The sequence below is a fragment of the Heliangelus exortis genome, chromosome Z, assembly GCF_036169615.1.
Source record: "Heliangelus exortis chromosome Z, bHelExo1.hap1, whole genome shotgun sequence".
Taxonomy (NCBI): domain Eukaryota; kingdom Metazoa; phylum Chordata; class Aves; order Apodiformes; family Trochilidae; genus Heliangelus; species Heliangelus exortis.
In genome coordinates, this window is record NC_092454.1 from 18,855,517 (window position 1) to 18,869,240 (window position 13,724).

At 36.8% G+C, this 13,724-nt stretch overlaps 1 protein-coding gene across 4 annotated transcripts in view; it reads right to left on the minus strand.

Moving 5' to 3' along the window:
- IL6ST (interleukin 6 cytokine family signal transducer) overlaps nt 1-13,724 on the minus strand; it is a 30,462-nt gene that overhangs the window by 12,181 nt on the left and 4,557 nt on the right. For all 4 annotated transcript variants that reach the window (XR_011723382.1, XR_011723381.1, XR_011723380.1 and 1 more), the window contains exons 2-9: nt 11,708-11,788; nt 10,294-10,605; nt 8,391-8,523; nt 7,015-7,175; nt 6,485-6,636; nt 4,281-4,440; nt 1,616-1,698; nt 1,037-1,256 (exon numbers count right to left, since the gene is read on the minus strand). Coding sequence is in view for 1 of the 4 variants with exons in the window: in XM_071731386.1 (XP_071587487.1) it covers nt 1,037-1,256; nt 1,616-1,698; nt 4,281-4,440; nt 6,485-6,636; nt 7,015-7,175; nt 8,391-8,523; nt 10,294-10,605; nt 11,708-11,774 (1,288 nt within the window). In the remaining 3 variants the exon portion in view is untranslated. The remainder of the gene's footprint in view (nt 1-1,036; nt 1,257-1,615; nt 1,699-4,280; nt 4,441-6,484; nt 6,637-7,014; nt 7,176-8,390; nt 8,524-10,293; nt 10,606-11,707; nt 11,789-13,724) is intronic.

Consider the following 13,724-nt stretch of genomic DNA (forward strand, 5'->3'; position numbering starts at 1 on the left):
AAATTATATATATTGACAGTTCTTCTACTAGATATTAATAATAGCTATTTTATGAAATATGGATACTTTGGGTTGGATACTTTGGGTTTACTGCAATGGTGACAATCTGACAGAAGCTGAGTAAATGTAAAAGCCATTTTCTGAATCTGGAAGCTTACATCTGAATCTTTGTATCAGAGATACAAAATCAGCAGTATTAGGCTACTTAAAAACTGGACATTAGACTCAGCTTCTCTGTTCTTAAAGACAGGAAGTGCCTTACTGCACTTTCAAAAGAAAAATTATTTTGCAGGGAGAAATCCAACCCCAGCATACTTTAAATTCCCATTGTAATACAGATACTCACATACCTTATCAAGCAGTTTTGACTGCAATTCTGCTGTTTGAAACATATCCCTCATTATTTCATCTAATAGTCTTAGAACCTCTGGCTCTCCCCTGGTGTTTAGACTAAAAGCAGCATCTGTCTTATCTTATAAGCATCTGTCATACCTATTTTTTGCTTCCTGTCCTGATTCTAATTGTCTAAGAGGAGGCAACAGGTAAGGAGAAAACAGTGTTGTTACTACTACTGCACAATGAAACAAACATAATCCAAAGTAATACAGTAGATAATAAAGCAACCAGGCAAGGTACTAAAAATATGGGAGTGAGACTGAGACAAGAGAAGAAAGGGTGGGGGAGAAGAGATGATTAGAAAGCAGAAGAACAATGGTCTGGCAGTATATTCATGAAGTAAAGGACAACTGGTTCCCCAGCCCTTTGATTTTTTAAAAAAGCAAACAGTGATAGAGGTCCCATTACTGGAACTGTTTGAGAGCAGGTTGGATGGGGCTTCGAGCGACCTCTTCTAGTGGGAGGTGTCTCTGCACAGGCAGAGGGCTTGGAACTAGATGAGCTTTAACATCCCTTTCCAAACCAAGCCATTTTATGAAAACAAAAATGTCAGTTATGCTAAGAAACAAAACAATAAGTAATCAATTTACAACAAAGGCCATGCAGATGCATTTGAAAGAGACATTATTAGGACACTAACCTTTTGAATTACTTGCTGGGATAAGTAAAACTGATGGAGGGGATGCCCCAGCTCCATTACGGGCAATCACAGTCACTTCATAAGTTCCATTTGGCAGCTTTAAAGTAAGGTTGGTGGTCTTGACACTGTATTTCTCTGGTTGACTGGAGACAAATGATTTAGCTCTGACGATTACTTCATACTGCAAGATTACTCCATTGGCTTCAAATGGCTCCAAGGTCTGTTAGAAACACAAAAGTGTTAGGACACTGCAGAAGGCACAGCACAAAGGTTAACTTTTGTAAACCAGATGTTCAAGTGAAAGTGCCCAGTCCACAGATTGCTTAAGCACAGCACATCAGGAATCTAAAAGTGAATTCCATATGCTCTGGATCATGGATGTACGTCAGTTAGCTGATGGCTTTTTACATCTGTACTTTTCATTTTTCATAACTATTATAGCAAGAATACTAAAATTACTTCTAAAAAACCTCTACTATCCCAGCTATCTACCCAAGTATGCTGAGGCAAACTTTGCTACTTGAAAGCTCATTTCTTTAAAAGAATGCTCAACTCCTGCAGCTTATCATATTGCTTTACCTTCCACATCAGATGCACAGTCCAGTAACCTGGTGAGTGAGATGCATCAATGATCCTCCATACAGGTGGTCCTTTAGATGGTTCTGATGAAAGAAACAATGCTTAATAGTGGAAATATATCTATTTACTTTGTTTTCTTATTTATTTAATGTATTTTATTTAACTAATCCTTAGACTATCACTATATACCTATAATTTCTAAAAAAATCACTATTTTTAATAAAAGCAGATATAAAAGAGCTTTGTTAGTTCCTCAAATAAAATTATAGCTTGGTATGTTAACTGAACACTTACATAGAAAGATTTCCTGAAAAACACCAGTTCTGTTCTGAATGTGTAGTATCATAATAACTAAGAGTCACCATGCCGAGCATATGTAATGATGGGCTGAAGATAACAGTGGTAAGTGAGGTATGACCAAACTTGCATCATGCAGCCTGAGACCAGAGGCAAAGTCCTGCATGTCTGTATGTTACAAATTTTGCTATGGTCTGTAGCTGCAACAGTCTCCCTACCCCCCAGTATCAAGTCACCTAAAAAAGGAAAGCACAGAGAGGTTAACAAGAAGACAGATTTCTCCTGCCAGAATTCCCTATGTTTCCTATATTCTTTACACTAAAAAGGCTAATAGAACTGCAGTACTATAATACAACTCTCTGGCATCAGTACTGTAAAAAATTTAAGATGTGCTTCTACTACAAATTTCATTTCAAAGTAGAATTAATCAATCTATTAGAGTGCATAAACAATAAAATGTGGACAATCCTTTGTGAGGGCCTTAGCCCTAGTACAAAGATGATTTCAAAACGCATTTATATATATAATCTTGATATACTGTATTTGATCTGGAAGTTTTTCTGCACATTTTATATTAATTGTTATGATTTTTGTTGTTTTGCCTCCAAAAGACAGTACCAAGCCAACAGTCTGCATCCTGTCTCTTATGCTTTACATCAGGAGGGAAGAACGGGCAAAGGGAATTCTTAAAAATCTCATTTGAGTACCCTGATTTCATTCATATGAAACAGAAGCAGTTGTTCATCTTGTCTAATATAGATCATCAATGCAACACGACCTGCCTCATGTCAATTTTTTACTAAAATATCTTTGTTCTGAGGCTAAAATAAGATATGGGTACTTAATCACTCATAGCAGCATTTTTCCAAAGCCAGTCACCACAGCAAAACAGCACCTCAGTCTAAATTGGCACTGAGTCCTAAAATCCTCATTGCTTAGGTTTAGACAGGAGCCACAGAATACAAAACCATACTGTCACAATGAGGTGAAAAGAGGGGACTCAAGGACAGGAGTGAGTGCAGGACAACACAGCACACCTGCATACAAGTCAATGGAAACAATGTCATAACAGCTGTCTGGAACCTCACAAGGAGCTGAAAGGCCAGACAAGTAGATGAGCTGGTAGTAAAGCTGAACGGACACTTTCTGACACCCAGGATTTGTTCAACTAAACAGTGAAGACTGACTCTTTACTGAGGCTCTTAGGCAGTTTTTTTGTTTTTATGGCTGGTTAGTTTTTTTGGGTTTTTTTTTTTTTTTCAGGGCTGTGAACTTAAAGCTCAACCTAGTGGTTTGCTATGTTTTGTGTATCTTTAGTAATTGGTTTATTTATACTTTGAAGCTGTATAAATCCTGCTTGCAAAGTCCTTTTGTGCAAGATTAAAAATGATCCAGATATAGCAACAGCTGAGAGCAGTAAGTTTTCCTCATTACACCATGATAGCAGCAATTCCATGTACACCCTAAGTACACTACAAGTTCTGATCTACAAGATGACAACTCCAATTATTGTGCCACAGTAAGACTGTTAAAGAAACAGTGGCTTCTGTAGTTAAATAATCAAAATAAAACCATTTTCCATATACTTAGTCTTGCTTAAAGTCACCAGCTAACAGATGACATTCCTACTTATGTCTCCCACAGTGACAACCGCATTAGTAATGGGCAGCAAGACTACTGATTACCATGCACAAAATATGATAACAAGTGTGGGTACAAGACAGCACAGAGGCAGCTGTAAGTGAGCTGAGAAGTAAAAAAGTTCTGTAGACATAGAGTATCTTGGGAAAAGTTGAGTAAATCAGAATGATTTATGCTTTGGTGTGTACGAGGCTACACACTTACCATATACACAGTATTTCATAGCCTTGCTTAACAGTTTGTGAAGTTTATGTACCCTGTATCACTAAAATCTTGTTTCATACTTACTGATGCTTGCTTATCTATGACTATCTAAGAGCCTCCTAAACACAGAGCTGTTCATTAGCTAAAGCAAAAAACCCCAGAATTTTCACATAGCAGAAGAGCTTCTGCTACAGAGGATAACCTTCAGAACAAAAAAAAACAAGCACAAAGCTTATGTCTCTTCTAAAAGATTCTGGGAACATAACTTGCTGTGAAGAAAGCTTCTTTCCTACCTCCTGCTTTAGATGTTTTCAGGGACCACTTCTAAGATTAGCTTTATGGGATACTATTCTCATGGAAGAAGCATGGACTGGGTGAAGTCAGTCAGTACAGAAAGTAAGGCAGGGGCAGCTTGCTGCATGTATAATCAAAGAGCCTGAGTGAGGATACACAACTTCAACTGGCTATTTATGAGTAATCACATATTTGGTAGGTCAGTCACCTAGTTTTATATAATACTTACTATCTTCAGTGGTGACGCCAGTTTTCTCTTCACTCCAGTCACTCCAGTAGCCCACTCCATCCTCCTTCATGCAACGAATTGAAAAGACATACTCTGTGTAGGGCCTGAGCCCCTGAACACTGAACGAAGTTCTTGGTGAAGCTGTATCTTCAGGAGGAACCTTTAAACAGAAGAAAGATTTCAGAGACACTGATAAAAAACTGTGAAGCTGAGTTCTGTCTTGCTACAGCTCCATCCAAGAGGGCTGCCCACCACAGACACTCCCAATAAGAAACAAGTTTTTCTCCCCTCTCACTTTTAAAAGCTTCATTTCTCAGTCTTGGTTTGGTAAAGAATCATGGTTGCATATATACAATACATAAGCAGCTATCTCAGGACAATGTCTCATATTCTATTTTCTTTTTAAATTATGTCTACCTCTCCTTCCTTCCCATATCCCACCTGATGATTCAGAACTTTTATAGGTTATCTGTTTGATTACTAACTGCAAAACACCTCTGCTAGAAGCCTCCAATAAAGCCAAAGAACCCAGGAGATTTGCTTACATTGACAAAAACCAGTGTTTCTTATCTGACAGTGGAAATAGCTTTAGAGTAGTTCACACTTTTGCTAATAAATGAGTTTATATTCATAAACTCTTCTCTTTATCTTAGCTTAGCAGCTGAATGCCACAAAATATTCTTACAATGTATGCAAAGAAAAAGATGTGTGATAAGTTTAGGTACACACTGATTCCACCACATTATGCCACTTACCATTAAGCATTAAGGGGTTTTTATAATGAGCAACCCTTTAAGAGGAATGACTACTGGTAATACATGCAAGACACTCAAGAGGCTAACCTTGAGTGCAAAGAACTGTCAAAGTAGTCATATCGTACCACTGGTAAGCAAGCTCAGCTGGTTTAGAAGTCACTTTTCAATGGACCTGTCTTGCTCTTTTTACCATGCACAAGTTAAAAGGACTTAATAAGACAATGTATCAACAGATCCTGTAGCTGCAGAATAAGCTGTGGAGGACAGTGCTCTTTAAAATACCACTACAGGTGACCCTAATAATTAATCTCTGCATCTAAAGCTCAAAAAGCTCCTCCAAAGGAACACACAGCATTAGTCACAAACAGCTGTACTATGCTACCTGCTTCAAACACAGTATTTTAGGAAGTCAGAAATAGTCTTCCTTCTGACAGGTCATGAAATTGAGGATACTTTTGGGCCTCTGTACTGTAATAAAAGATCAGAAGATCTTGACAAAGAATGTTTCTGAAACACTGTTGTTCTGAGATAAGATTTAAAGAAAGGCAGAACTATGGAGCTACTGAAAAAATGTTCATACTGATGCAAAAAGAAAAAACCCACAACTCTTGACAACATGAACATATTCTATTACACTAGTGTTAGACATATTTCTTATTCTTTTCCAGTTCCTTAACTGAATCAAGCTTAAAGCATGCAGGACAAAGGCACATTGTATAGACTCACAGAATCAGTTAAGTTGGAAAAAAACTTTAAGATCTTAAAGTCCACTGGTAAATGCAGCACTACCAAGTTCTTCACTAAATCATATCCCTGAGCATCCCATCTTTTAAATGCTTCCAGAGATGGTCACTCAACCACCTCCCTGGGCAGCCTGCTCCAATGCATGACAACCCTTTTGTTGAAGAAATTTTTCCTAATACCCAAACTAACCAACCCTGGTGCAACTTGAGGCCATTTCCTCTCATCCCATCATTTGTTACCTGCAAAAAGAGACCAAACACCTGTCTCACAGCCACCTCTTTTCAAACAGCTGGAGAGTGTGATAAGGTCTCCCCTGAGCCTCATTTACTCCAGGCTAAACATTCCTAGTTTCCTCAGGTTGTCCTCACAAGACTTGTGCGCTAGACCCTTCACCAGCTTTGTTGCCCTTGGAACATGTCCCATGACCTCTATGTCCTTCTTGTAGTGCAGGGCCCAGAAGTGAACATAGTACTTGAGATGCAGTACACAGTACACAGAGTACAGGGGAACAATCACTTCCCTTCTCCTGCTGGCCACACTATGATGCAGGCTAGGATGTTGCTGGCCTTAGCAACCTGGGCACACTGCTGCCTCTTATTCAGATGACTCCTGACCAACACTGCTAGTTCCCCTTCCACCAGACAGCTTTCCAGCCACTCTTCCTCAAGCCTGTATCATTACATGGGTTGTTGTTAGTGGTGTTACCTGGGTCCAGTTTGTGTCACCAATGATTTTATAGCGAATATTGAATTTCAGTTTCATCACAGCTCCTGAAATCCGATTCTCCCAGGAAAGCTTCAGAACAGTAGGCAGTATTCCTGAGTTAACTGATAAGTTGTGTGGAGACAGAGGTTTAACTAGAAAAGAATGAGTTAGTTAGCTGCATTTTATCATGCCTCTAGATACATTATGCTGTAGCATTACCATTAAAGCCTTTCAAAAGCACAAGTGAGTGCTATTTCACACTAGTTTCTAAAGCTGAATTTGATACAGAATTTGATATCAACAAGAATTTGATATCAGAACTGTGATCAAATCTCTAAACTTCCCTACCTTTGTCCAGCCAAGTTTCAGTCCAGTCAACAGTATTTTGGCAGTGTTTATTATTTACTATAATAATTTCACTATATAGTAATTTCACCATAAAGTGAAAACCATTAACATACCAGTTCAGCAATATGAACAAAAGCAGGTATTATGTACTACTAAAGCTTTATTAAGACGTATATAGTTACCAATCTCAATGGGATCAAGAACAAGAGGATCAGATTCAGCCTTCCCAAGAGCATTTGCTGCTTCTACAAAGATCTCCAGGTTAACAAAGAACTGAACATCAGTAATTGTACAAGAATTGTTTACATCTTTTGGTATACAGTCAGGAAAGGTCTCGTGTGGCCTAAATAAAAGAGAAGGAAAAACAGGGTATAAAGCAGAAAGTTTTAGATAATCTTTTTAAATAGATCAGAGTGATCAGTCAGTTTATATCTCTTTCCCCTCTACTGTTATCTTTGCAAGCAGAGGGATGGGAAAAAAAGCTGAAGAAATTAGAATGGCTTCTTCAGTCACAAATGCATGATTGCATTAGAATGGAAATAGAATAAAATCTCTTGAAGTCACATACCTTCAAAAGCACAAGCTACGGTACTATAATTATAAATTCTAAAGAAACCCTGATATTGTTTTAAAAATAAAGATGAGAACTGATACATTTAAACAAAAGCAACTTGGCTAGTAACGGGAAGCATATTCATGCATTAGAAGATGTAACCAGGATTATCTGCATACCCTTCAAGTGTACAGTGTTAGAGATACAACTATTCAACCACCTTCTGCTACACTCACAGCAGGTATTTCTAGGGACATCAGGAGATATACAAAGAACTAGGGTTTTCTATCTCTCTGTACTATCTGCTACAACTGTTACCGAAACACCTTAGTGGAATAGGGTCAGCATAATCAATCATTCCTATTTCTGGAGCAGAGAAAGAATTCTGTTCATTCCATTCTAAACTACAAGAGACCATTTGAAGAGTTTGGAAAATACTGAAGCTAATTTACTTTCACAGAAGAAATACTTTTGCTGAAGCTTTCCTGTTAGGATTAACAGTGGACAAATGCCATTCTGAATTCTTGGGAAGTACAGAGTAGATACCTACCTCTACAAAATGGTTTCTCTAATTAGAATCATGGAATGGTTTGGGTTGGAAGAGACTTTTAAAAGGTCAATTAGTCTGACCCTCTTACAAGGAGAAGGAACATCTGCTTGTTTAGATAGGACAGTCACCACAAAAACAAAATATGAAATGTGGGTCCAGCAACCTAATTATTAGGTGTAGTGTACTCAAGCCACACTAATCATATATTTTAAGAATGGAAAAATATGTGATAGCTGTTACTCAAAAACAAGTGTAGCAACAAAATTTCAAGCCTGACTTAAAATGAAATTTGAACTTCTTTAATTCTTCCCTTCCACTCAAAATAGACAGCAATGAGTCAGAAGCTGGATTTAAGTTAAGAACTCTTCCAAAGTATCAAGAAACTTCAACCAACTTTGATTTGGCACACAAATATTCTTCAAAATTTCTTGGGTATTTTATCAAGGGCTACTTACCATCTGTATTTCAACCTAAAGTTAGTGTCCAAGTATGTATGTCGCCCAGGGTTCCAGGTACAAGTCATAGGATATGTGAGTTTTGACTCCTGATGCACAATGCAGCTTAGGTTTTTTGGCTTCTCTGGAGGCACTGTACAGAAAAAGTTAGCAATATTTAATATATGCAATTCTATCCAGTAAGAGTCATGCTAAATGTCTCATTAGAGCATTTCAGTGACCGTGAGAAGTATTAACAGTCAAATTTATGTCTAAAAGAATGGGCAAAAATTGCTAGATACTGTCCAGCAATTGAAATAAAGAAACTTAACCAACTGCTCGAAGAAACAGTCGGCTGTATAAGGAATAAGCACCTGACAGTAAGAAACACACAGAAGATTTCTCATTCTTCAAGGCAGAAAGCCTGGTATAAATCTTCTCTCGTCTAATCTGTTTTAATTCACAAGGAAGAAATACTAATGAGCACTACAGTTGGATTGGTATATGCTGACTTTGCCAGTAACTGGAGCTCTAAGACAATTCTGATGGGTTTCTTCTCCTCAATCTAAGCTGTGGAAAAAGAATATATTGACTGCAAACACCTGGAAGCAAGATGAGGAATCTTCATCTTTCTTGCATTTTAGTAGCATGTAAGAAACTTTTTCAGAGTGCAATTGAACTTATTTTTTTCATTCTTAAATTCAAATCATAGCATACAAAGTTTTTGTTTCTAGCTTTTAAAATATTACTCTTCACAAGAGCATAATGTACTTGAAGGATCTTATTTCCTTTAAAGCAGAAAGCTTTTTTCAACACAACTATCTTAAGAACTTTTAGTTTTGTTCCTGAATGGTTGTATTCTTCAAGCCTGTTGATATTCTCATTGGTTACAGAATTTTTAATTTAGCTTTAAATACAAATGCATCTCAGGATTCATATGTGAATTACATCTGTACAATATTCTCTGTATTGTCATTCACTTTATCATCCTAGGACGCTGTATCTGTCATCACTTTGTTTTGGATGTCACATCTTCTCTGGTGAGAAATTTAGTGCTCAGAAATTTAAATTGAAAACACTGCTTTTCTGTGAAAACATTTTGCAACTCAAGCTAGAAACACGTTTATTTAAATTGTGAACTCAAGACAGCCTTGACACCATGCAACAATGCCTTTTGCCAACACTAGGAGGCAAAAGACTTCAGCCATTTATACTTTCATATTAAGGATTTATGAGAACTTATTTTACAAACAATCCAACTATTAAAAAATGTGTATCTAAGTTATTCAAGCTACTTTCTCAAGACCTCAGTCTTGCCTGAAAGAGCACTTGCTCAGAATTCTGCAAGTACTACCCTGCTCGAACACGGAAAGCTTTTATATTTAGTTTAAAATATTTTCTTATGTATAGAGGTAATTCAAATACTCCATTTAATCCTTCAGGTAGTTCAGGTTAGCTTTAGTCATACAGGTCAGCTAAGCATTTCTCAGTCCATTAAAGAAGAAACCATAAAGTTCATGGTGTGATTATCAGAGCAAGATATACAACCTCATTGTTTTTCTTTGAACACTGAAACAGAAGCAAGAAGGAAAAGTTAAAATACCTAGGATATATTTCTGTTAAAGTCACACCTTCTGTCTGTAATATAAATATTCCTGCTTTAACATTTCTCTTGTTCTGTTTTCTTCCTATTTCAACCCTGAAATACCCCAAAGTATTTTCTGTTTTTCATAAAACTTGATTCTATGCATATTTACAAGCTTTGACAGAATGTAATTTGACAGTGTTTTTATACAACTATCCAAGAACTGAGGGAAGTGGAGTGTCTCAAAATGTGCATACTTTCTATTGTCTGCCTTCTCTTCTGTTTCACAGAAGCAGTTTTCTTAAGACCAGAGTAAAAGGCAAAAAGAATAGTACTTACAGCCTACTGTAACTGTAATTCCATAAATGTTCTGCTCAATCTGTCCATCTGCCAAGATGTTGCATGTCAGAGGAGTAGCTAGAGAAGAAGTGTCATTAAACGTGACACTGGAAACTGTTCGGTTTATTTCATGATACTGTTCTTTAGGTACAACTTTATTTTTAATTTTCCAGATAATTTGATTAGCATAGATATTGCCGAAGTCAAGACAAGACTCATTCAGAATGCATAATGCAGTGAAATTGGAGCCAAGGGCCAATACAGGAGACTCTGGGATGATGTGACCACATGACTGTACAAGCTCACCTGAAACTGAAAAGAAAAAGAACTGTATCTTTATCAAAAAATACAGACCATTTCATAATCAATATTGCTGATACAACACTAATGTAATGCTAAAATACTACGTGTATCTAAGCAGCAAATGAACTAGTTACTTGACAGTCAAAAACTGAAATGCATTAGTGGCCCAGCAAAAAGATTTAAGAGGCAAAACCAGCATAGTGTTCCCCAGGCTTTGCAAAAGCATTTTACCAAGCAAGAAAAGCTCTATTAATAAAACAGGGGCCTTTAGAGAGAAAGGAGGGTCAAAGATAAAATGTTTCATGTGTTTTGAAGGAGAAAGGAAACATACTTGAACAGAAAAGGTACTTTCTGTTGAGAATGTTAACAAAAATATTGGGGCATTGGAATAATCTATGTTGTGGTAGAGCAGTTTTAGAAGAATCACATGCAAAGTTAAAACCTTGAGCTATCAATTTCAAAAGCTTCAATGTGTAAACTATAAGCATATTGGGGAGTTTCAGTGAACTCTGCACACCTGATAGTATTCTTTTCACAAAAGTATTTCAGCACAACAATGACGTTGAAATTATTGCTAGAGGCACATAAACAGAGAACTGTGAAGTGCTAAAGATGAACTAGGTGACTGAAATACTTCCTTGAATCAATGGCCATAGTAAACATCTTGAGTGTGATGGCTCGCTACACAACAGCTGTGGCCCATGGCTCTAACTTCATCATAGAGCACACTATGCAAGTTCACTCCTCATTCATTCCTTTAACTGCATTTAGCCTACGGCATGCTTTCATTTGGATATTATTTGGCATATTTGAAATTAAACTTCAGTTTGCTACAGTGACCAGGTCCAGTAATGTCAGTTGAACCAAAGCAAGCTTCCACTGACTAAAGTCATTCTTCATTACCTCTGTACAGATGAGCAGTAATTAGAATGCAGAAGTGAGTATTGGTTTAACATGCATTATTTTACCATGGTGTTATGAGCATACACTAGGTCTCTCTATCCTAATACACCTTGCTTTCTGTAACCACCCCACAAGTATCTAGACAAAAACCAAGTATGTGCTCAAGAAGTTCGACAAGTCCCTTTTGTTTGAGGCACACAAGTCTTACCATCAAGAGAACAAATGTTCAAGAGCAGACAGAAGCCATGGGCCACCCAGTTCCACCCAGAAAACATGCTGCACAGAATTCCTGCAACAGAGAATGATAAAAAAAAAAAAAAAAAAAAAAAGAGAATTAACTACTTAATATGCTTCACTTTACATCACTGTCAAATTCAGATTTTCAGATTTGCATCTGATCTATGACAATTTCTCAGGTATGCACCATTTAGTTTTCTGAGTTAGTAACTTCTCACTCTGTAGAGAGAATGGGTTTGTAGCTTCTATTTCACTCCTTCCTGAAACAAAATCCATTGTCTTCTTAAGCCAACTGATACGGTTTAAAGCCTCTCTAGCCACAAATTTAAGAAACGTTTTTGTTGGTATATGGAAACAAACTTAGCTGCTACTTCTGTTAGAGGTTCAGTTAGACTACAGAACCTAACACGGTGTCTCAGGTTTCAGGAGAGAATTTCACGATTACCATACTTACTTAGCTTTCAAAGGCATCAAAATGCTTTCCACAAGGTACAGAACAATGCACCACAAAACCATGTGTCCCATTTGCAAGAGTGACTTAAAATACATTTGAGAACTATGAAGTACAATGCTTCCATAACAAGAACTGCTGACTACTATTGAAAAAGCATGGACTAGTTCTTGAGAACCTTACAAAGGAGTTCATAAATCTTCAAATGCTGCAGAACTTTTTTCCTAACACCCTACGTTCTTTATTTCTGTATTGCAGCAGATTTCACTCATTTCCTGTTTGGACAATTCTACAAAACATTTAGAAAAACCGAAGCATTTGCAGAGTACCTTTCCCTGTGATTGTTTTGAAGCCACAGTCTCTTCTGGATTTCTCAACTTGCAGTTGTAAAGCCATCCTAAGTTACATTTATGCATCTTTACAGGAATAGGTAGTTGGCTTAGATAAATCAATCATTTAGTCCACAAACTGATTTCTAGAAGCATATTTCATAGCCAGAAACATGTCTGGCTATGAATGTCTAGGTTTACTAACATTTCAGATGGGATTTCCTGTACAGATAGTACTTCTGAATATTTACTTTCACTGACCTGACAAAACTTTGAAAACTGGTGTTCTGAGCTTTATCCCTTTAACAGGCAACTCACTAAGAAGTTCAAAAGAATTCCACAGTATTCCCTGGAAAACTTAAAAGCTACCTTTACAATTAGCAGAAGGAAAAGAATCTGCAGATTGTGGCAGGAACACTACTTTGCTTTGACTGTATGTAGTTTATAATAACGTCAGGAAGATGCATCAGCACATGCAAGCTTTGTTATTTGCTTCATTACAAGTCAGGGTAAATAATATATTGTAAAGAAAACCTATATTCAAGAGAAATAGAGACCAACAACTAAATGAAAGCAGACTCAAAACTTTACAGCAGAATCTTTGTGAGACTTGTCAATGTAGATGTGTTACAGTTAGAACTAAAATAACAGCCACCTGAACCATTCAGAAGTGCCTTTATTCGTGTCTGTTAGTTAAAGATAATTACACAATGCCCACCAAAAAAAAAAAACATATGGGAATTTTAAACTAGAAATATTGATGATTAGAAGACCTGGCAATTTTTTCAGTATACATTTACATTATTCACCAGGGGTATTTTTTTTAAAGTAAATATAAAGACTTGTTTGTAATCAGACTGTAGTTTTGTGGAGTTGATAAAACATTTTTTTTCTGTTCTCACTGGATATGGATGACAACCATTATATAGTTCAAAGTACAATACATATTTAGATATTTATTAGAAGTGTACAGTAAGAGAACTTCAAAAATAGCATCCGCTTATTATGGGTGTAAAATCTTCCAATATCTGAAAAATAAAATTTCTACCCACCCTTGCCTTTCTGCACTTTAAAATCCCATTTGATTTCACAAACTTTAATTAACTCACATGGTAAATACAACAAAACTCAGAACTCTCTTTTGATTTAGGTCATTAGATACTGAATAAAACCACCACATAAGAATTTCGGTGTCCTGACTTTACCAG